We start from the raw sequence: 17,500 nt of genomic DNA, 5'->3' as shown, positions 1-17,500 counted from the left end.
AACTGATTTCATTATTATTGTCTTATCGGCTCTAAACTGTGTATAGAGCCGACAACAGTGTGATAAAGATTATGTTTATTATTGGAAATTTTACATGTTTCATTATAAATCATTTATAATTAGATTAACAAACTCTGCAGTGGATGAGCATATATACAAAAATATTTCTGTGATTTTAACCGGACCATATTTATGAAACAGAAGAGCTTAGCGGAGCGCAATTAGTGGGTGTTTTGTGAATTCAGTCAAATAATACCACATATTTTACTGCAGTTGAGTGTAAATTTAGTCTTACGAGTTCATGGGGGAAAAGGTATATTTTCCCTTTGTGCTATTTATGTATGATCTCTAATTTTATACAACCGGTATGTATAAATTTTTGTAGAATAACTTATTTTTGCATTTTGCCAAAGTAGAGGTATTTGTATGAAATATGGATGCCCGTTTTCCATAATGTAATCATATCACACACAGAATGCTTATTATATAGCAACTATTTCGTCATCATCATTGTAAATACCATCCTCATGTACTGTTTCATTTTAGTGGAGTCGTTAATGTCCTTGTGTGAAAATAAGGATTTATATGGTTAGAAATTATAGATGTCTAAAATAGATTGTGAGTATCTTGGCCAAATACAGAATTGGAAAATTGTTTATGAGTTTTCTTATCCATATGATTGAGGGCGATGAGATAAAAGACACACACAGAAATGCTCACTCACTCTCTTCTGCGCGCGCACGCGTACACCCACACAAAGAGGGAGCGGGAAATGGTACTGGAGATAGTGACAGAGATGGGAAAGGAGATAAAGAAATATATGTATATGTATGTGTATATGTATATGTATATATCTATATCTATATCTATATATATATATATATATATATATATCTTTCTATCTAGCTGTTTATTTATCTGTCTATCATGTTATTTAATTATTTATCTATCTTGGTAATTATTTATCTATATTTATATCTATCAGTCTATCTATCTCTTATGTGTGTGTGTGTGTGTGTGTATGTGTGTGTGTTTGCGTGTGCGTGTGCGTGTGCGCATGCGTGTGTGTGTGTATGTGTGTGTGTGTGTGTGTGTGTGTGTGTGTGTTTGCTTGTGTATGTGTGTTTGCTTGTGCGTGCGTGTGCGCATGCGCGCGCGCGCGTGTGTGTTTTTGTGTGTGTGTGTGTGTGTATTTGCATGTGCCTGTGCGTGTGCACATGCGTGTGTGTGTGTGTGTGCGAGTGTGTGTGTGTGTGTGTGTGTGTGTGTGTGTGTGTGTGTGTGTGTGTGTGTGTGTGTGTGTGTGTGTGTGTGTGTGTGCATGTGTGTGTATATGTATGTGTATGTTTGTACATATTGTAAATATATATATACGTATATATATATTACATATATAAATGTAATATATATATATATATATATATATATATATATATATAAATATTTGTATGTAGGTATATGTATATAATATGTCAGACAGTGTATGTTTGAGTGTGTGTGGGGGGAGGGATTGGTGCATGCATGGGAGTGTGCAAGCGCACACAATGGAAGAGAATAGCTTTTATTTTGGAGCCACTTGGAATGATGTAATTCTCTAAAATAATGACCAGCATATGATGCTTTTCTGTCATAAAACAGAAGCATGATTACTCGTTTAGTTTATCTTCTTATTGTATCTTCTTGTAAAATTGTTTCCATGTTCTTTGATGTTATATATTTTTTGTGGTTAATGTCTTTACTCTTTAACTTAAAACAACTATAATACCGAATAGGGATAATAATTTGCATATAGAGTGTATTTCCCAAATTGTTAGATGAATAATATATCTTAAGGACTGTTTATGACTTTTAATGAAAATTATATAAGAACTATAAGAACTATAAGAATTGGCTATTTAAAGATCAGCTGTTCATTTATTTATCAATTTATGGAAGAAGAGATGGATCTGGCAAAGAAAAATATATATCTGGAGGAAAATGTTAGATTCATATCAGTCTAATATGAATGTCTCTTTTTAGCATGCATAAGTATAGGTGAAGGTGGGGGAGAGACCATGTTGGAGAATGGGTTAGGTTCCCGGACTGTTAAAGAGAAGAGGATCTATGTTTTGCACTGCACCTCACAGGAATGTACCGTTTACCCTATGTTGTGTGAATTGTTAAGCATTAAATATTGGATAAACAAATGGTTAATTAAGTGATATTACAATAAAAAAAAAAAAAAACAATCTTTCCCAAGGTCAACCCAATTAGTGTGATTTAGAGTGAAAAAAACACAATCTTTTCCAAGACCAACCCAAAAATTCTCCCCAGAAATGATCAAATTATTCAGCTAAATGTAGAGGGATATCACTTATCAATAAGATGTAATATTTAGAGAAATGAGTTGTCTCACAATTAACTCATTGCTTTCTTACATATATCTACAATATAATTACTTCTTGGGACAACAGACATACCTAACTGGAAAGACGATAGACATTTCATGTCTCTTATATTTATTAATTAATTTAATGATTTTACATGCTTGATTAACAAAACTGTGAGTGACAATATGCTACTGAACAATCAAATTAAATTAATGATAATCAAGTTCCATTCTTAAATCCTTGCAAGGCTTGTTGCCAAAAAATGGGCTGAAAGGGCTGAATAATGACATTTGAGCACGTGGAACTGACAAACATTTACAAGGATATAAGCTGGAGAAAATATTACTCATAATACAACTTTATACAGATCACTTGCTGGCAACAGCATCAATAATCATAGAACCCCTTAAACAGAAACCATTTATTATTTTCACAATATGGTTTTTAACTGTTGATGAATACACAGTATAATCAGTATTAAAGAGTGACACTTTGTAGAAGGTCATTGCTAGTTTATACATATCTGTATAAAAACACATTTCTAATATTTAATAAGGTACTTAAACAACATAATACCCTGAATATCTGGAAGGGAAATCATAGAGAAAATATATATATATTTTTTTTATGCAGTTTATGATCAGAAATGATATCGGTCATAACTAAAATCACACACACAAAATATGGTATATGAAACCTTTGTCTTTTTTCTTTCCTTTTTTTGCATAATATACAAATATTGTTATTTGGCACAACATTATCACTGGTAAGTACTTAGCTCCCTCTCTCTTGCCACATTATTTCAGTTACTCTAATCTTATAAAAATAATCCAAATCTATAGGTACAACTCATTTATTTACTCTTGAAACTGATATATTACATTCCATATCATTTCAGATATCAAATGAAATATTCTAGAGAAAGAAAACAATATAGAAAGAGAGAGATGAAAAAAAAAAATCACATATGCAGGAATAAATGGCAAATCTAGAAAAAGTCTAGAGAGCAGGCTGTAACTTTCAATGAGTAAGCAACAGTCAAATATCAATTTCATTAACAACAAACAAACATTTATTTTATGTTACAGAATATGGACAAAGTTAGTACGTTCGTATACATATCTCACTGGGTAGTTTCGGCAACTTTCATTCATCGGCTGGAAGAACCACGAATACAATCCTGATGCACTAATTTCTCTTCCTTGCATAATTGGTACGAATAAACACAATATGAACACAGACTGCACTTATACACAAGCTGATTGGAGACGGTAAAAAACTGTTTATGCAGGGATGACATTTGTGTTTTCGAATTTTATAAGAAAAAGAAGTATATATTTCTTTGCTAATAACCAAACCTAAATAGAATTATTTGGTGATTTCTAAAATCAAAATGCTTTCAGTCATACTGCATGATAAAATACACATTATTTGGCAATGCATATTTCATTGATAACGATCATATCTAGTCACAAAAAATCAAAAGGCACTTAGTCACCATCTGTATTCTCACAAAAATTCTTTCATAGGAGAGAACATCCTCTATGTGTTTTATTTAAGATTTATCCTACTCAAAAAACAAAGTCAAATTTTACAAGGATCATGCCCAAAATATAAGATGGCACCATGAATTTTCAGTATAGCTATCTATGGTTTAACAAGGTTCACTGTGATGCATATGAAACAAGGTGTGAATGAGAACAAATAACTCTGTAACACAAGAGAAGTAACTTGATGTATTTTGCGTAAATCTTCTTCTGAATTACATGTAATTCTGATGAAAATTTAACCGATGTATGTCAGTTACTTCTGCATTGTAAGGCTATCCATTTTCGTTTTTGTCTTCTCAAACAACTATTGTCTAACTGACCACATCTCTACAGTATCGTTATACTAACAACAGAGGAATCTCGTTAAACAAATCTTTAGAAACAAAGAATAAATAAAAGTACACCTTAAGCAGCATATTACAATTTCTTTTCTTTTCTTTTTAAAATAATGTATACCTGAATTATTTTTCAAACACAGTATATGATATGTCTTGGAATTGAATGATACGCTATCTGACAGAGATAAAAACACACACACACACACACACACACACACACACACACACACACACACACACACACACACACACACACACACACACACACACACACACACACACACAAAAAAAAAAAAAAAAAAATGAGGACTCTATTATTATTAAAGATTTAAACAAATTGTAAAAATCTGTATGAAAAGATCTTAGTGCATATCTCAATTTTTTTTTCTGAAGTGCTGAAAAAATTAAAGACACTCAAGTGCAACAAAGCAATCAATGAGTTGGAAGGTGATTAACACAGTTTTGCTGAGGACACATATCAAACAAAGGAGGGTAGTGAGGCATAACACTGTGGTTGTAAAGATGGGAGTTGTATTGGTGAAGGAAACCTGTCATGGCTGCTGGGTGATTGACACCTCCTGAGGTTGGGATCTGAGTGGTGTGTGTAGGTGCCACAGTGCTCGCGACTGTACCTGAGTGAGCAACTGGAGGGGAAACCGTCTGACCCGTGTGGAGAGCGACACCACTCCCACTTGGCGCAACTCCATGGGAGTGTGGTGCCAGGTGAGGGTGGTTGTGGGAGTGCTGGTGGGTGTGAGAGGGACCCACAGGTGCTTGATGCATCTGTGGAGGCTTGGGGGTACGCCTGGATGGCAAACGGGGATTGCGGTGAGGTGGAGGTCTTCCACGGCCTCCATTTGCCCCTTGACCTGTCTCCTCTCCTGCACCTGTCTCCTCACTGTGGTTAGTTCTCATGTGGGTTTTCAGGTGATGTACCTGGGAATAATTATAATTATTGTAATTATCCAATACACATGCCTAATCTCTATCACGATTATAATTTCATAAAAGAAGTCTGAATTCTAAATATCAGGCACAGTCAATCTCTCTCACTCTCACTCTTTACTCTGTTTTACATGTACTAATCCAAATATAAGTAGATTACAATCAGACTAGCACCTTGAGTATTACCTGTGAAAAAGTAAGAAGACAAATGCCACAACTGTAGGGTCTCTCCCCCGTGTGTCGTCTCATATGACGCTTGTAGTTTCCAGATTCAACAAACTGCTTGTTACAAACATCACATGTGTAACGTAGTTCCTTGTTATGGTATCGCAAATGAACCTATAGAAATGGAGAAAAAATATATATTAAAATGATAGGTCAATAGTAACATAAGATCTAATGTAACTCATATTAAGTAGTGAATGATAAAATCTTTATCACTCCCATCACCATTAATATTAGTATCATTAAATTGTCAGTACTGTATTAATATTACATTACTGACAGACCAATATCATAATGTATAATTTTTTATTACATTTTTTATTATTACTATTCTTTGCATGAAAAGACTGACCTTGAGATCATGAGAACGAGTAAATTGTTTGTCACATAGCTGACAAGGGTATGGCTTCACTTCATCATGTTTCAGTCTGTGCCTCCGAAGATCAGTGCCTGTTACATATGTAGCTCCACATATATCACAGGCATAATCTCTTTCTCCTGTAATTGGACAAAAATACATGAAATTTTCAGTGCAGGTTTCTCTATAGCACTATCTCTCTGAATATCATGCTAAATGTTAAAATTATAAATTCTACTTTTTATATATATCCAGAAAAGTTATTAATTATTAATTAAATAAAAACACAAAAAATTATCCTAATACTCCACTTTCAAATCAATGATCAGTCTACCAGTTTCTAGTAAATTAGGTATTTAGAACTGTGACCATCACATTTCTTTTCATTATAGTAACTAGTAATACACATAAAAAAAACTGCAAAGTAAACAACAAATACTATCCTTTAGAACATAATTAGTGACAAACCTGTATGAAGTTTTGTATGTCTCTTGAGAGCGTTGATTGCAAAGAATGACTGGCCACAGATCTCACATGTAAATCTTCTCTCTCCTGTATGGTAGACGACGTGCATTTCCATATTTGCTTTCCGACTGAAAGCCTTGTGACACATAGGACACTCAAATGGCCTCTCTCCTGAGAATAAAATAGTGTACTTTACAGTGTACTGTAATAACATTTTGTGAAACATTAACTAAACTCTGTACACTCTTGCAGTATCTGCATATTTCATATACTGAATGTAACAAAAACTGAAATACTAACAGAAATTTGGATACTTAATCCACCTTTAAAAAAAACAACAACAGTATTGAAAACTTACTAGAGTGGCAGTAGTGGTTTAGCTATATCTATTAACTATACTGACAATATTTCTACAAAAACTTAATTCAGTAAAAAAAAGGGTCTGATTTTCAGAACAGTTTACAGTTATTGCAGACTTATCTGAAAAAGAAGCACAGGCCTAACTGAGCTCTTAAAATTTATTGACAGTGATTAAATTAGTGCTTCCTTTTATCCCGCAGCACAGTCCAATATCCATAACTATACCTTTGTGAATTCTCATGTGTATCCGTAAGTTGGTGCGTGAAGACAAGACCTTCCCACACATCACACACTGGCATGGATTAGGACCTGTTGTGTGTTTGTGCCGCATATGGACTTCCATGTGGTTTTTTGTAGTGAAGAATTTTTGGCATTGGGTGCACTGGTACGGCCTGCCATTGTTGTGCTCTGAACGCTGGTGCTCCCTTAGTTCACCTCTGAAAAAGAAAATGCTTTTTGAATATGATTGTTTCAGTAGATTAACTGAAGCTGAATCTTTAAGAAATAAAGTGCTGCTGGGTAAATCTGAACTTCATGGAATCCAAAAGCATGAATTTACATGCCAGAAAATATACTTTATTACAGTAAAAACACAATGAAATCTCAGGTTCCAAAATAGTCTCTCCTGAATTAATCAGAAAATTCATACTGATAAACCTTCAGTAGATTGAACTGAACATTATTTATTCTTAATTTACCTTATTTACACCTGTCACAATGACTTATGTTGACATTTTCAACTTCTTTTCAAAAAAAAAGAAGAAGAAAAAAAAAGGTATATTTTGCCATGATACAACAAAAATACTTCATGGATATGTTAACCCAATGTTGCCAAAAAAATGCTGTGCTCATTTAAGAATTTTTTTTATGAAATGTCTCTGCACATAGATGGCTCTGCAAGTGCTTAGCCACCAAGAAGTCAAGTAGTAGACCTTGTGACCTTATCTGATTTCACCATTACTTGAATTTGTGGGAAAAACATTTTTTTTTTACTCATGCTTTCAATATCGATGGTGTTATTTTTATTGTACACATTATAATTACTATAATGTTATTGACATTTGTAACAACAATATAAGATGACCTAAAATATTTTAGAAAATCAAGGAAGAGGGTAAACAGGAGAGACAAGTAGTACTCGTAAGTGGCTCATTGGTGACATAGTGGAGCCACCTATGTGTAAAAACAATAATGTAAACTCATACTGGGCATGGCATGTATGTACAGTCGCTAAAAAAATATCTTTAATTTTTCTGACTTTTCAATATGATACGATGATGAAAACATTTGGAAAAAGTGTTGTGAGCTTGACCTGATATTGGTATGTCTTACAGGGGCGCAATTCGGGAAGGGGGAAGTTGTCTACACAAGGATGCCACTAACGCAGAGCGCAATCACTCTTGTGCCGTTATTACTTGGGCAATGACGATATGATCTTGGGGGACGTCTATGCCCATAGCTGCCAAAAAATTCTCAATAAGACTGAGATCTGGCAATTTGGGTGGATGTGGCACAGGGTAATCTCGGGGTGTTGCTGGAATCCCGTTTTCACGACACTGCTCATGTGGATGGGGCTGTTGTCCTGGACGAGGTAAAAGGGCTCGGATTTGAGGAACACCATGGCCCTCTCTGATGGTAGAAACACCTCATCCAGGATTTCCATGTAGTCATACCCTGTAACTCCCTGCATTCATTCAAACTGACCAGTGATTTCTGACTGTCTGCATCTTGTTGCCAGCAGAACAAAGGGGGTTCGCATCCCTTATAGTAAAAAAAATGTATATATATAATAATGACAACAAATAATTAAGAAAATGACTGATGGTACAAGGACGTGGCAACTAACTACTGGCCACGCCCCCTTCTCAAATCCATTTAGATGGAAGGGGTGTGGCCACTGATTATCAAATGGTTGTCAATATCTCATGATATTCATGCACTACAGTGCAAACTTCCTATTTGTCTTTCATGTAGCACATTGATTTATAGTTTTGAATGACATTTACTTAATCATCTTCCTCCGACACGCATATAGGGGGCTCACTTCTGGCCTTGTCTCTGGTGGATCCAGTTGCTTGGTGTCGCTGGATCCACAGAAACATGGTTGGCTTCGAAACACTTTATCTTGATATTTTGGATAAATAAAGCGTAATTGTAAATAAAGCGTAAATAAAGCGTAATTGTGGCGATACAAATGGTCTATGAGGTCTTCATTGCTAATATTGGCATGATACGAGGTCCTTGCCATATTAACTCTGAAACACTCTTCGGCTACATTATGTGCCTTCATCTGTTCCGAGCTTTAAAAACAACTCCAAGCGATTGTTTTGGTTTCATCTACTCCCGAGTAAAGATACTTTTTTTTAGCAAGCGTATAGGCCATGACCATTGGTTTTGGGTTAATAATGATAATAACAGTAACAGAAATAATTATTTTCCATAAATTCAAGGAATGTTGTGAACAAGCTGTTTGTGAAGCTAACTATGTATACAAAATAAATAAAATGAACCATGGTGGACAGTCCGTGTACACAGTGCCATTGGGTTATGGAGAGCCAGCATCAAAATTATGATTCCATAAAGCATCAATATGACTGCAATCATCTATATTACCTGTCATTTTCATGGATACCTCATTTGCTGACATTAATAAATATTTGGTGGTGCTGCGCAATTTTGGAGGAGGAAGTGGAACTTTGAAAATATTTTGCTGAAAATATGACACTGGTGAGTTTACATTAACCTTCTATATGCCTCACATCATAATTACTAAGCTTATGGTTATGAACTTTGACATACCTGTTAAAAAATATGACACGACACACGCGGCACTGCAGTGGGCCAGGCCTCCGCTTCCCAGATCCATCTCCATCTTCCTCACCGCCTACATTCTCCCCACATTCCTCCTCACTGTTGGGAATAATATTAGATTTTTATCTTAATTTGGCCTTAACTAAAAAAAAAAAAAAAAAACTATTTCTGCCTCACCTTACTGCTTATATACTAAAAGTATAAAATGTTTATACTTTAATAATGGAGGGAGGATAAGAGGAAGGAAGAGAAGGAGGGAGGAAAGATTGTTTTTAATATAGACTTCTGAGAGGAAGGGGAAAAATAAATTAGGAAATTGGAAGCATTTGTTTCACTCTAGAACCAATGCAATAGCCTAAGAAATGAGTATATTACATAAATTGTGCGATGAACATGTCATATGGGGTTGGGTATATGCCACACATGACAACAATTCTTGTCTTATACTTCCTACATTCATCTATATAAAAATAGGAAAAAACCATGCAAGAGGCAACCAACTGTTTGATTCAGGGAGAAAAGAAGGTACAATGGGTATGCTGTACTTTAAGGGAATTCTCATATGAATTCATCATAATATCATAGTAAAAAAAGCCACCATGATTGGCTTAGGGAGATGGAAGAAGCACAAGAGGATGAGTGAATGGGGGTGTGGTAGGGGAGGTGTAGCTGGAAACAATTTGCCAAACTACTTCCTCATAGTCCCTGACAAAAAAGAAAAAAAAAGATGTGGGAAAACAACCTGCCTTATTTTGATAGGCTATGCCCAATTGAGCCAGCTTAGACTGAACATAAAAATGAAGTTCATGTTTAAATAGTTTTTTACAGTGTTACAATTACTGCTAAAATTTAACTTACTAAGAACCTGAAACTCTAATTCATATTCACTTATTCATAGAGAATGATGATAAAAAAATCATATTCATGAAAGTTTGGTGTATCTAGGAATCACTTCCTCCCAGATAACAATCACAGTTCAGCTCAAATGGAAACTAAATTTTTTGAATCCTAATTTACCTCAAAGCATATCAAATGCTTGTTCTCCTAATTGGTAAAAACAACAACAACAAATAAGCCTCAGCCTCATATTCATTTGTGAATTCTAAATCAAATTATCATAAATTCACACTAACGTGTACCTTCCATCTTCATCATCTTCCTCATAATTTTCCCCATCATTCTCATTCTGTGTTGTATTTGTGCCATTGGCCTCTGCATCGCAGGCTTCAGAGTCAATAAAAAGGGGGTCATCAACAGCTGCTTCTTGTGCTGCACTGCTCTTAGGGTTTGAGCGCTGACGTGAAGCTCTCCTCTGAGTCTGCTGGCTTGCTCCTGTGTTTGTTCCTGAGGAACGGCCTTTGTTCCTGCTGCCTGGAGGTCGCCCACGTCTTTTAACTGCAGTTTCTTCAGCTGCACTTTCCTGTAGGGTAACATATCAATGTTAAGAATGTTTTACTACAAATCAAAACAAGCTATTCCTTACAGAATTTGCTAAATCAGAATTTTATGAATATCATTTAAGGTACATTCTCTTTTAAAATGTACAACATTTGGCGATACTTAGATATATCTTTCCCTCCAATGAATTTTCTGGTACTTTAACACCATTAATGAAGAGAGGATTTTGCTTTGTATTGTTTTTTTCAATAAAATAATCATCACATCATACAGACTTTTATTCTGTTGTGATTAATACTGCATATTTTTTTTTAGACTAGGGGACATTATAAATAAAGACAAAAAAGAAAGAAAGAGAGAGAAATAAATTAGTATCCTTATATCCTTTTTTCTTATAATCATGAACTAGTGGCAGGAAGAAGTTGCCCTACTTTTATCTTTCATTCTCACAACCAAAAAATAAAGGACCTTTTCTACCGTTGGGATCTCATGAGAGTAAAAAAAAAAGAAAAAAGAGGAAAAAAGTTAAAAACAAAACAGGAGAGTGCCTGAAACTACTACAAATACCAATGGAAATACAATATGATAATATATGTTCACTGCACAATCTTGTCATACAAAAATATGCTAGAAATTTGAAATCAATGAGTGAAAGAGAAGAGAAAGAAAGAAAGAAAGAAAGAAAAAAAGAAAGAGAGAGAGAAGGAGAGAAAAGCATAATTCCTGGATGCTATAACATAATACTGAATCAAGTGAAACACCTTCATTGGTCAAAATTGATATCCTGAATATGAGTCAGGACAAACAGTAAAAAAAAAAAAGTTCTGAGATCTCTATTACTTATATGTATACATACATATATTTTATATATATATATATATATATATATATATATATATATATATATGTATATATATGTATATATATATATATATATATATATATATATATATATATATATATATATAATATATATATAATATAAATATGAATATATAAATGTATATATATATATATATATATATATATATATATATATATATATATATATATATATATATATATATATATACATATATATATATATATATTTATATATATATATATATATATATATATATATATACATTTATATATTCATATTTATATATTCATATTTATATTTATATTTATACTTATATATGTATATATATATATTTATATTTATATATGTATATGTATATATATATATATATATATATATATATATATATATATATATATATATATAGAGAGAGAGAGAGAGAGAGAGAGAGAGAGAGAGAGAGAGAGAGAGAGAGAGAGAGAGAGAGAGAGATATTTAGATGCCAAGTCACCATAAAGTCAATTATTAGTCCTACCCATCTCGTATGTTTACCCTTTTCCTTGATTAAAAAAAAAAAAAAAATCCCTCAAATTCATGGAATGGGAATTCAGATACAGTCATTAAGACCAACTAATTGACTTCTTAATGAATGAGCACTTGTGGAGCCATCTGTGTGCAACAAAATTCACTAAAAACTACAGTGGACAGTCCCAAAGTAATATTAATAATCTGCAAAAAATAAGACCAAGTGGCTTTCTTTCCACATATTTATGATGTTTACTCCAAGATGCTTTCCATATTCAAGAACAATTTTCATGGCTTGACTTACAAAAACTATAGCAATTTCATACCTGTTTATGATTCCCTGTTCCTTGTTGGCTTCCTCCTTTGTTTGCTTTTGCATTCCTCCCGCTGGCTGGTCTGGCACGACTCTTCCCACTACCCTGAAAAATCACAGTAAATATTTAAATGGATTCCAAGTCATAAATAAACTAATAGTGTAACTTAGTATACTGCTAATGATCATACTATAGGTGCAAATTATTTGTAAACTAGTGGGATAGAGTTTAAGAAACAAAATTACAGATACAGATACACATTATCTGAACATGACCTATTTACACCAAATATCAACAAAGTTAGAATGGTTTTCCTTATACAAGTTGATTTACACTAATCTGTTGTTCCTACCTTGTGCTTGTTTTCTGCAGAGTTCTGTGCAATAAGAATATGTTCCAACAAGTGTTTCTTAAGCTGCGTCCACTGTGTGTATTCCCGACCACACACATTACACGTGAGATCATCTGTGCTTGCTGGAAATTTCTCATCTGTTTCCCTTTTAATTGTAGTGCCATTTGAAACCTTTTCTGCCGTTGAATCACTGGTATCGCATGTGTCTGGCTCGTCATATTCTATCACAAGAGATTCATCAACAATCTGGCAAGGAACATGATACAATACATACATGATAAAATATTATACAAAAACCATGATCACACACTCTGCTTACATAGGAAGAACCTTCTATATGTTTTCTGTAATTTGGGAATCTACATGTCACAATGTAAACAGAAATCTCATCAAATGCCTATAAATTATGAAAGGTTTCTTTATCATTACTATATGCAAACAGAACTGTGTAAATATCATTGTTGCCATCCAAGACACTTCATGCAAAATGTAAACAACATTTGCTATTATTTAGAAAGAATTTTTTATTGCATTAAACTATACATGAAGTTAAACACATGGAATGTAGTCATAAATCCTAGGATGATGCATTGTGGTTGTATAGAAAATCGGACAAGCACTGACATCAGCTGACTGAATTATTGGTTATTTCTAATACACTACATTAGTATCATAAAATGAATGAGAATACATTTATATGATAACATGAATGAGAATAAACTAATATGATATAATAAATGAAAAAGGTATAAAGACTAATTGGATTATTACAGGTATTTTCCAATAACTTTTAAACTTGAAAAGAACAACTAAAAATAATCTGAAACTTTTTTCAAATCAGACAAGGATATATGTAATTCATAGTTCACTTAAGTATACATAAAATACCAAATTGCTTTATTCTGCTAACACTAGAGCTAAAAGACATGAAGAGTTGCTAGTCTTACTAACTTTTGGCTGTGCAGTGGCTGAACGGGGAGGTGGAATTCCTGTAGTAACTGAAGCTGTTGTAGCAGGAAGTTGATTTCCGAGATCAATCAGTGTAGGCTGGTGATGAGGAAGTTCCTCTCCCTGTGGGCTGAGGGGAGTGTTTGGTGTCTGTGGAGTCACAGGTCTTGGGGAACCTAGAGGCTCTCCACCCTGCTGCTCCACGCCACCTTCCACTTCCAGGACTGGGTATACAGCACTAAATGACAAGGAAAGGAAGAAAATGTAATAAAGAGACAAAGCAGTTGTATTTTTCTACATAAAAAACAATATAAATATAAAGATGAAAATATACATACACCCATATCTAAAATTTATCTGTTAAATATTACCGAACACTCACTTATTCAAATGTGTACTGGAAGCTGGAGGTGGCAGGGGCTGATCACTAGCTTTCTGCTTATGCCGTCCTGTTATCTCATGGTCTCGCAACCCTTTTGCTCCCACAGACTTAATGCATATGTCCACCTGGCACCAGCGACAGAGGGCGTATGTGTCACCCTTTGACGATGGGCTGACCCATATGTATTCAGCTTCATATTTAGTACTAGAAAGGCAAAAACAGTATATCAGGGAATGTAGATAATTCATATATACAACTATTTCTACACTCATACCTTACCTATTATGTACAATATTCATCTATTTTAAATAAATTCTTAGGAAATGAAATGAATCTAATAACACGAGATAACTGCATATGTATAATAAGATCCTTTATACCTACAAATACATGGGGACTACAACTGAACCATGTCTTTGAATGGTATGCCCCTGGACATATCATTTGTTCGAGGCTAGTTTCTTAAAAAATTAATGAGCTAATGTGTCCAGCATCCCTCACCCTTCTATCTTAAAATTTCCTCCAATGAATGTATCTTTGTGAAACTTGTGTGTATGTAGTACATCAAGTATTCAATTATTCAGAAATATCTAAAGGAAATGCTGGATGTATATCTAATAATATATTGTTCATAACATATCTTAATTCCTTTAAAAATCCTACTATCATAACATTCTTTGCCTAATTATCTATAACATGCCAATAGCCATTAATGGCTGTCGGTACACCAACTTTTTCATACACTTTTTGTCAATAAGATTCATATATTCATACCTATATTTTGTCTCATACTTCTTGCGACACCTAGTCTGTGGCACTGTTTCGGAGTCCTCGCCAGCAACGAAAACTGACATCTTAGCTTGTTATTGGCCTGCAGAAATAAAATCCAGTTACCATAATCCACATAATAAACTTTATCCTTTCTTATATCATATTTATGATATGAGTATAGTTAATCTTTTTACAGGTTACTGCTAAAACAAATACATAAACTTTTTCACAAATTTTGTGAATAACACAAAAAAAAGTTAGGGAAGAATCTAAATAATAATAGAAAAGGTAATAAACATTAAATTAAGGTAATACTTATTATCTTATTGCAAAAACATTTCTAAAACTAATCCTACAAATAGCTGAGGCCGATATTCACTCACATATCTAATAACTTGTGTGTGTGCATATGTGTGCCTGTGTGTGTGTGTGTGTGTGTGTGTGTGTGTGTGTGTGTGTGTGTGTGTGTGTGTGTGTGTGTGTGTGTGTGTGTGTGTGTGTGTGTGTGTGTGTGTGTGTATTTATATATATATATATATTATATATTATATATATATAATATATATATATATATATAATATATATATATATTTTTTTTTTATATATATATAATTATATATATATCACTATATATATATATATATATATATATATATATATATATATATATATATATATATAAAGACAGTGAGGGACAGAAAGAGAGATAGAGAGAGAGAAAAGATACATATAGAAATTATTATTTTTTTGGGGGGGCAAAACTTTTTACTTACATACATATATATATATATATATATATATATATATATATATATATATATATATATATATATATATATATATTTATATATATGTTGTTGTTTTTTTAACAGTGATATACAAGCCAAACTTAATAATATAATGTAGAAATAAAAATACTAATACATTTTATTGAGTTTTGTAATTTCATGTTTGTATATATATATATATATATATATATATATATAAAAGTGTGTATGTGTGTGTGTGTGTGTGTGTGTGTGTGTGTGTGTGTGTGTGTGTGTGTGTGTGTGTGTGTGTGTGTGTGTGTGTGTGTGTGTGTGTGTCTGTGTGTGTGTGTCTTCATTCTAAAACCTAGCTTATCTTAGTCATATCTTAATAAAAATGTCTCAGTACATATATGCCTGTGCATTACATAAACTGCTTAGACATTAAGGTTATGTTTGCTTTGAAAAGAACTTTCCATCATATGAAATGGACACTTGAACCAAACCAGTGACAAACATGTGATACCGGTAACTACCAATAAAAAAGTCAATTCTGACCTTCAACTCATCTTAATAATGATTCTTAAATATGGAAGAAAAAAAAACACATGACCACTGTGCTTTCCTTTTTAAATTTCTAATTTTAGTTTTCTGTTGCTGTATGACTTTGTATGTATCTGCATGTATTACTCTCTGATACTGGTCTCCAACTGTGAATATGTGTATAAACCTATGGAAAATGTGTGAGGGTAAAATAATGCATGTATGAGATAGTGAGTGTTCATGATAAAATAATAAGAAATTTTAAAAATCCATTTTGCCTGCATGGTATCAAAGTATGCTTGTGTCTTGGTCCCTCTTCTTCTTTTTTCCACTTGATCTACAAGTACAAACACCAACAAACTCTCCTGGATGCCATCAAAGGCTGAAGGCAAGTCAATGGTGCCAAGTTTGCTTAGCATGGGAGTGAATGCATTAATATTAATGGCTAAAAGACATTCTGCCTGTGTGATATCAAGATGCATCTATCAAAAATGCTACTTAAGAGCATGAAAATAAGTACTAACGAGTGTGAATTATTGGCAGGATGCTCAGTGACGAGTAAAAGTGCTCAATATTTATAAAATGCAGATCAGGAATAAGAATAATTATAAGGACAGACAGTGTGAGTATTAAATTCCTAATACTGATCATATGTAGCCTATCTGTCCAATTATCTGTGACAATAAATGAGAGATTAAAGATAAAACACAAAAACAAATCCAAATGTGTCAATATATGTGGTAGTATGAGATATGGAATGATAAAGGTATTCAAGAAATATCTGTTTATTAATTGAAAATTGTCAGCCACATCAACATCTAAGATCATTAGCGACATATTTAAAACAAAGAGATGGGGTTTTGGGGCAAAGCCCTCAAGTATAACATTATGATAAACTATTGTGGGAAAGAGGTAAAAATGAGTTAACGATTAGGATAAGTGGACAAAAGAAAGGGATGCAGAAGAGAAGAAAAAGGAAAGGGGGAGAAGGAAAGGGGGAGAAGCAAAGACCATGCAAACTTTGTTGAGGCAAGGGCTGAGGTCCAAGTTCAGGTTAATCCCCTACAATATTTATCTATTTATTGAAAATTTTCTGCCGCACCAACATGTAAGGTTATTTGAAGTGTAAACAAAATATAGCGATAGAGTTTTTTGGTTCTGTAAGGCAATGTTTGTGGATTTCCAGAATGGTCCATGGTCAAAACAATGTTAAAGGTTACACAGCATTATGATAAAATATTGCGGCAATAAGAATA

General features: G+C 33.4%; 2 protein-coding genes across 8 annotated transcripts in view; one reads left to right on the top strand and one right to left on the bottom strand.

Moving 5' to 3' along the window:
• LOC125045077 (kinesin-like protein KIN-14I) overlaps positions 1–654 on the top strand; it is a 113,021-nt gene extending 112,367 nt beyond the window's left edge. For all 6 annotated transcript variants that reach the window (XM_047642155.1, XM_047642156.1, XM_047642157.1 and 3 more), the window contains one exon: positions 1–654. This exon is cut by the window's left edge and continues 525 nt beyond it. The gene's annotated coding sequence lies outside the window, so the exon portion shown is untranslated.
• A 1,827-nt stretch (positions 655–2,481) lies between these two features.
• The window catches only part of LOC125045106 (GDNF-inducible zinc finger protein 1-like), a 16,213-nt gene continuing 1,194 nt past the window's right edge, over positions 2,482–17,500 (bottom strand). For both annotated transcript variants that reach the window (XM_047642215.1, XM_047642216.1), the window contains exons 2-13: positions 14,959–15,055; positions 14,185–14,388; positions 13,806–14,040; positions 12,855–13,100; positions 12,515–12,607; positions 10,561–10,841; positions 9,410–9,520; positions 6,836–7,047; positions 6,254–6,421; positions 5,780–5,925; positions 5,389–5,541; positions 2,482–5,193 (exon numbers count right to left, since the gene is read on the bottom strand). In XM_047642215.1, the coding sequence (XP_047498171.1) occupies positions 4,690–5,193; positions 5,389–5,541; positions 5,780–5,925; positions 6,254–6,421; positions 6,836–7,047; positions 9,410–9,520; positions 10,561–10,841; positions 12,515–12,607; positions 12,855–13,100; positions 13,806–14,040; positions 14,185–14,388; positions 14,959–15,038 (2,433 nt within the window). In that variant the 5' untranslated portion in view covers positions 15,039–15,055 and the 3' untranslated portion in view covers positions 2,482–4,689. The remainder of the gene's footprint in view (positions 5,194–5,388; positions 5,542–5,779; positions 5,926–6,253; positions 6,422–6,835; positions 7,048–9,409; positions 9,521–10,560; positions 10,842–12,514; positions 12,608–12,854; positions 13,101–13,805; positions 14,041–14,184; positions 14,389–14,958; positions 15,056–17,500) is intronic.

The sequence above is a fragment of the Penaeus chinensis genome, chromosome 36 (genome assembly GCF_019202785.1).
Source record: "Penaeus chinensis breed Huanghai No. 1 chromosome 36, ASM1920278v2, whole genome shotgun sequence".
Lineage (NCBI taxonomy): Eukaryota > Metazoa > Arthropoda > Malacostraca > Decapoda > Penaeidae > Penaeus > Penaeus chinensis.
Note: the sequence above shows the minus strand (reverse complement) of the source record. Positions and strands in the feature narration are given on the sequence as shown.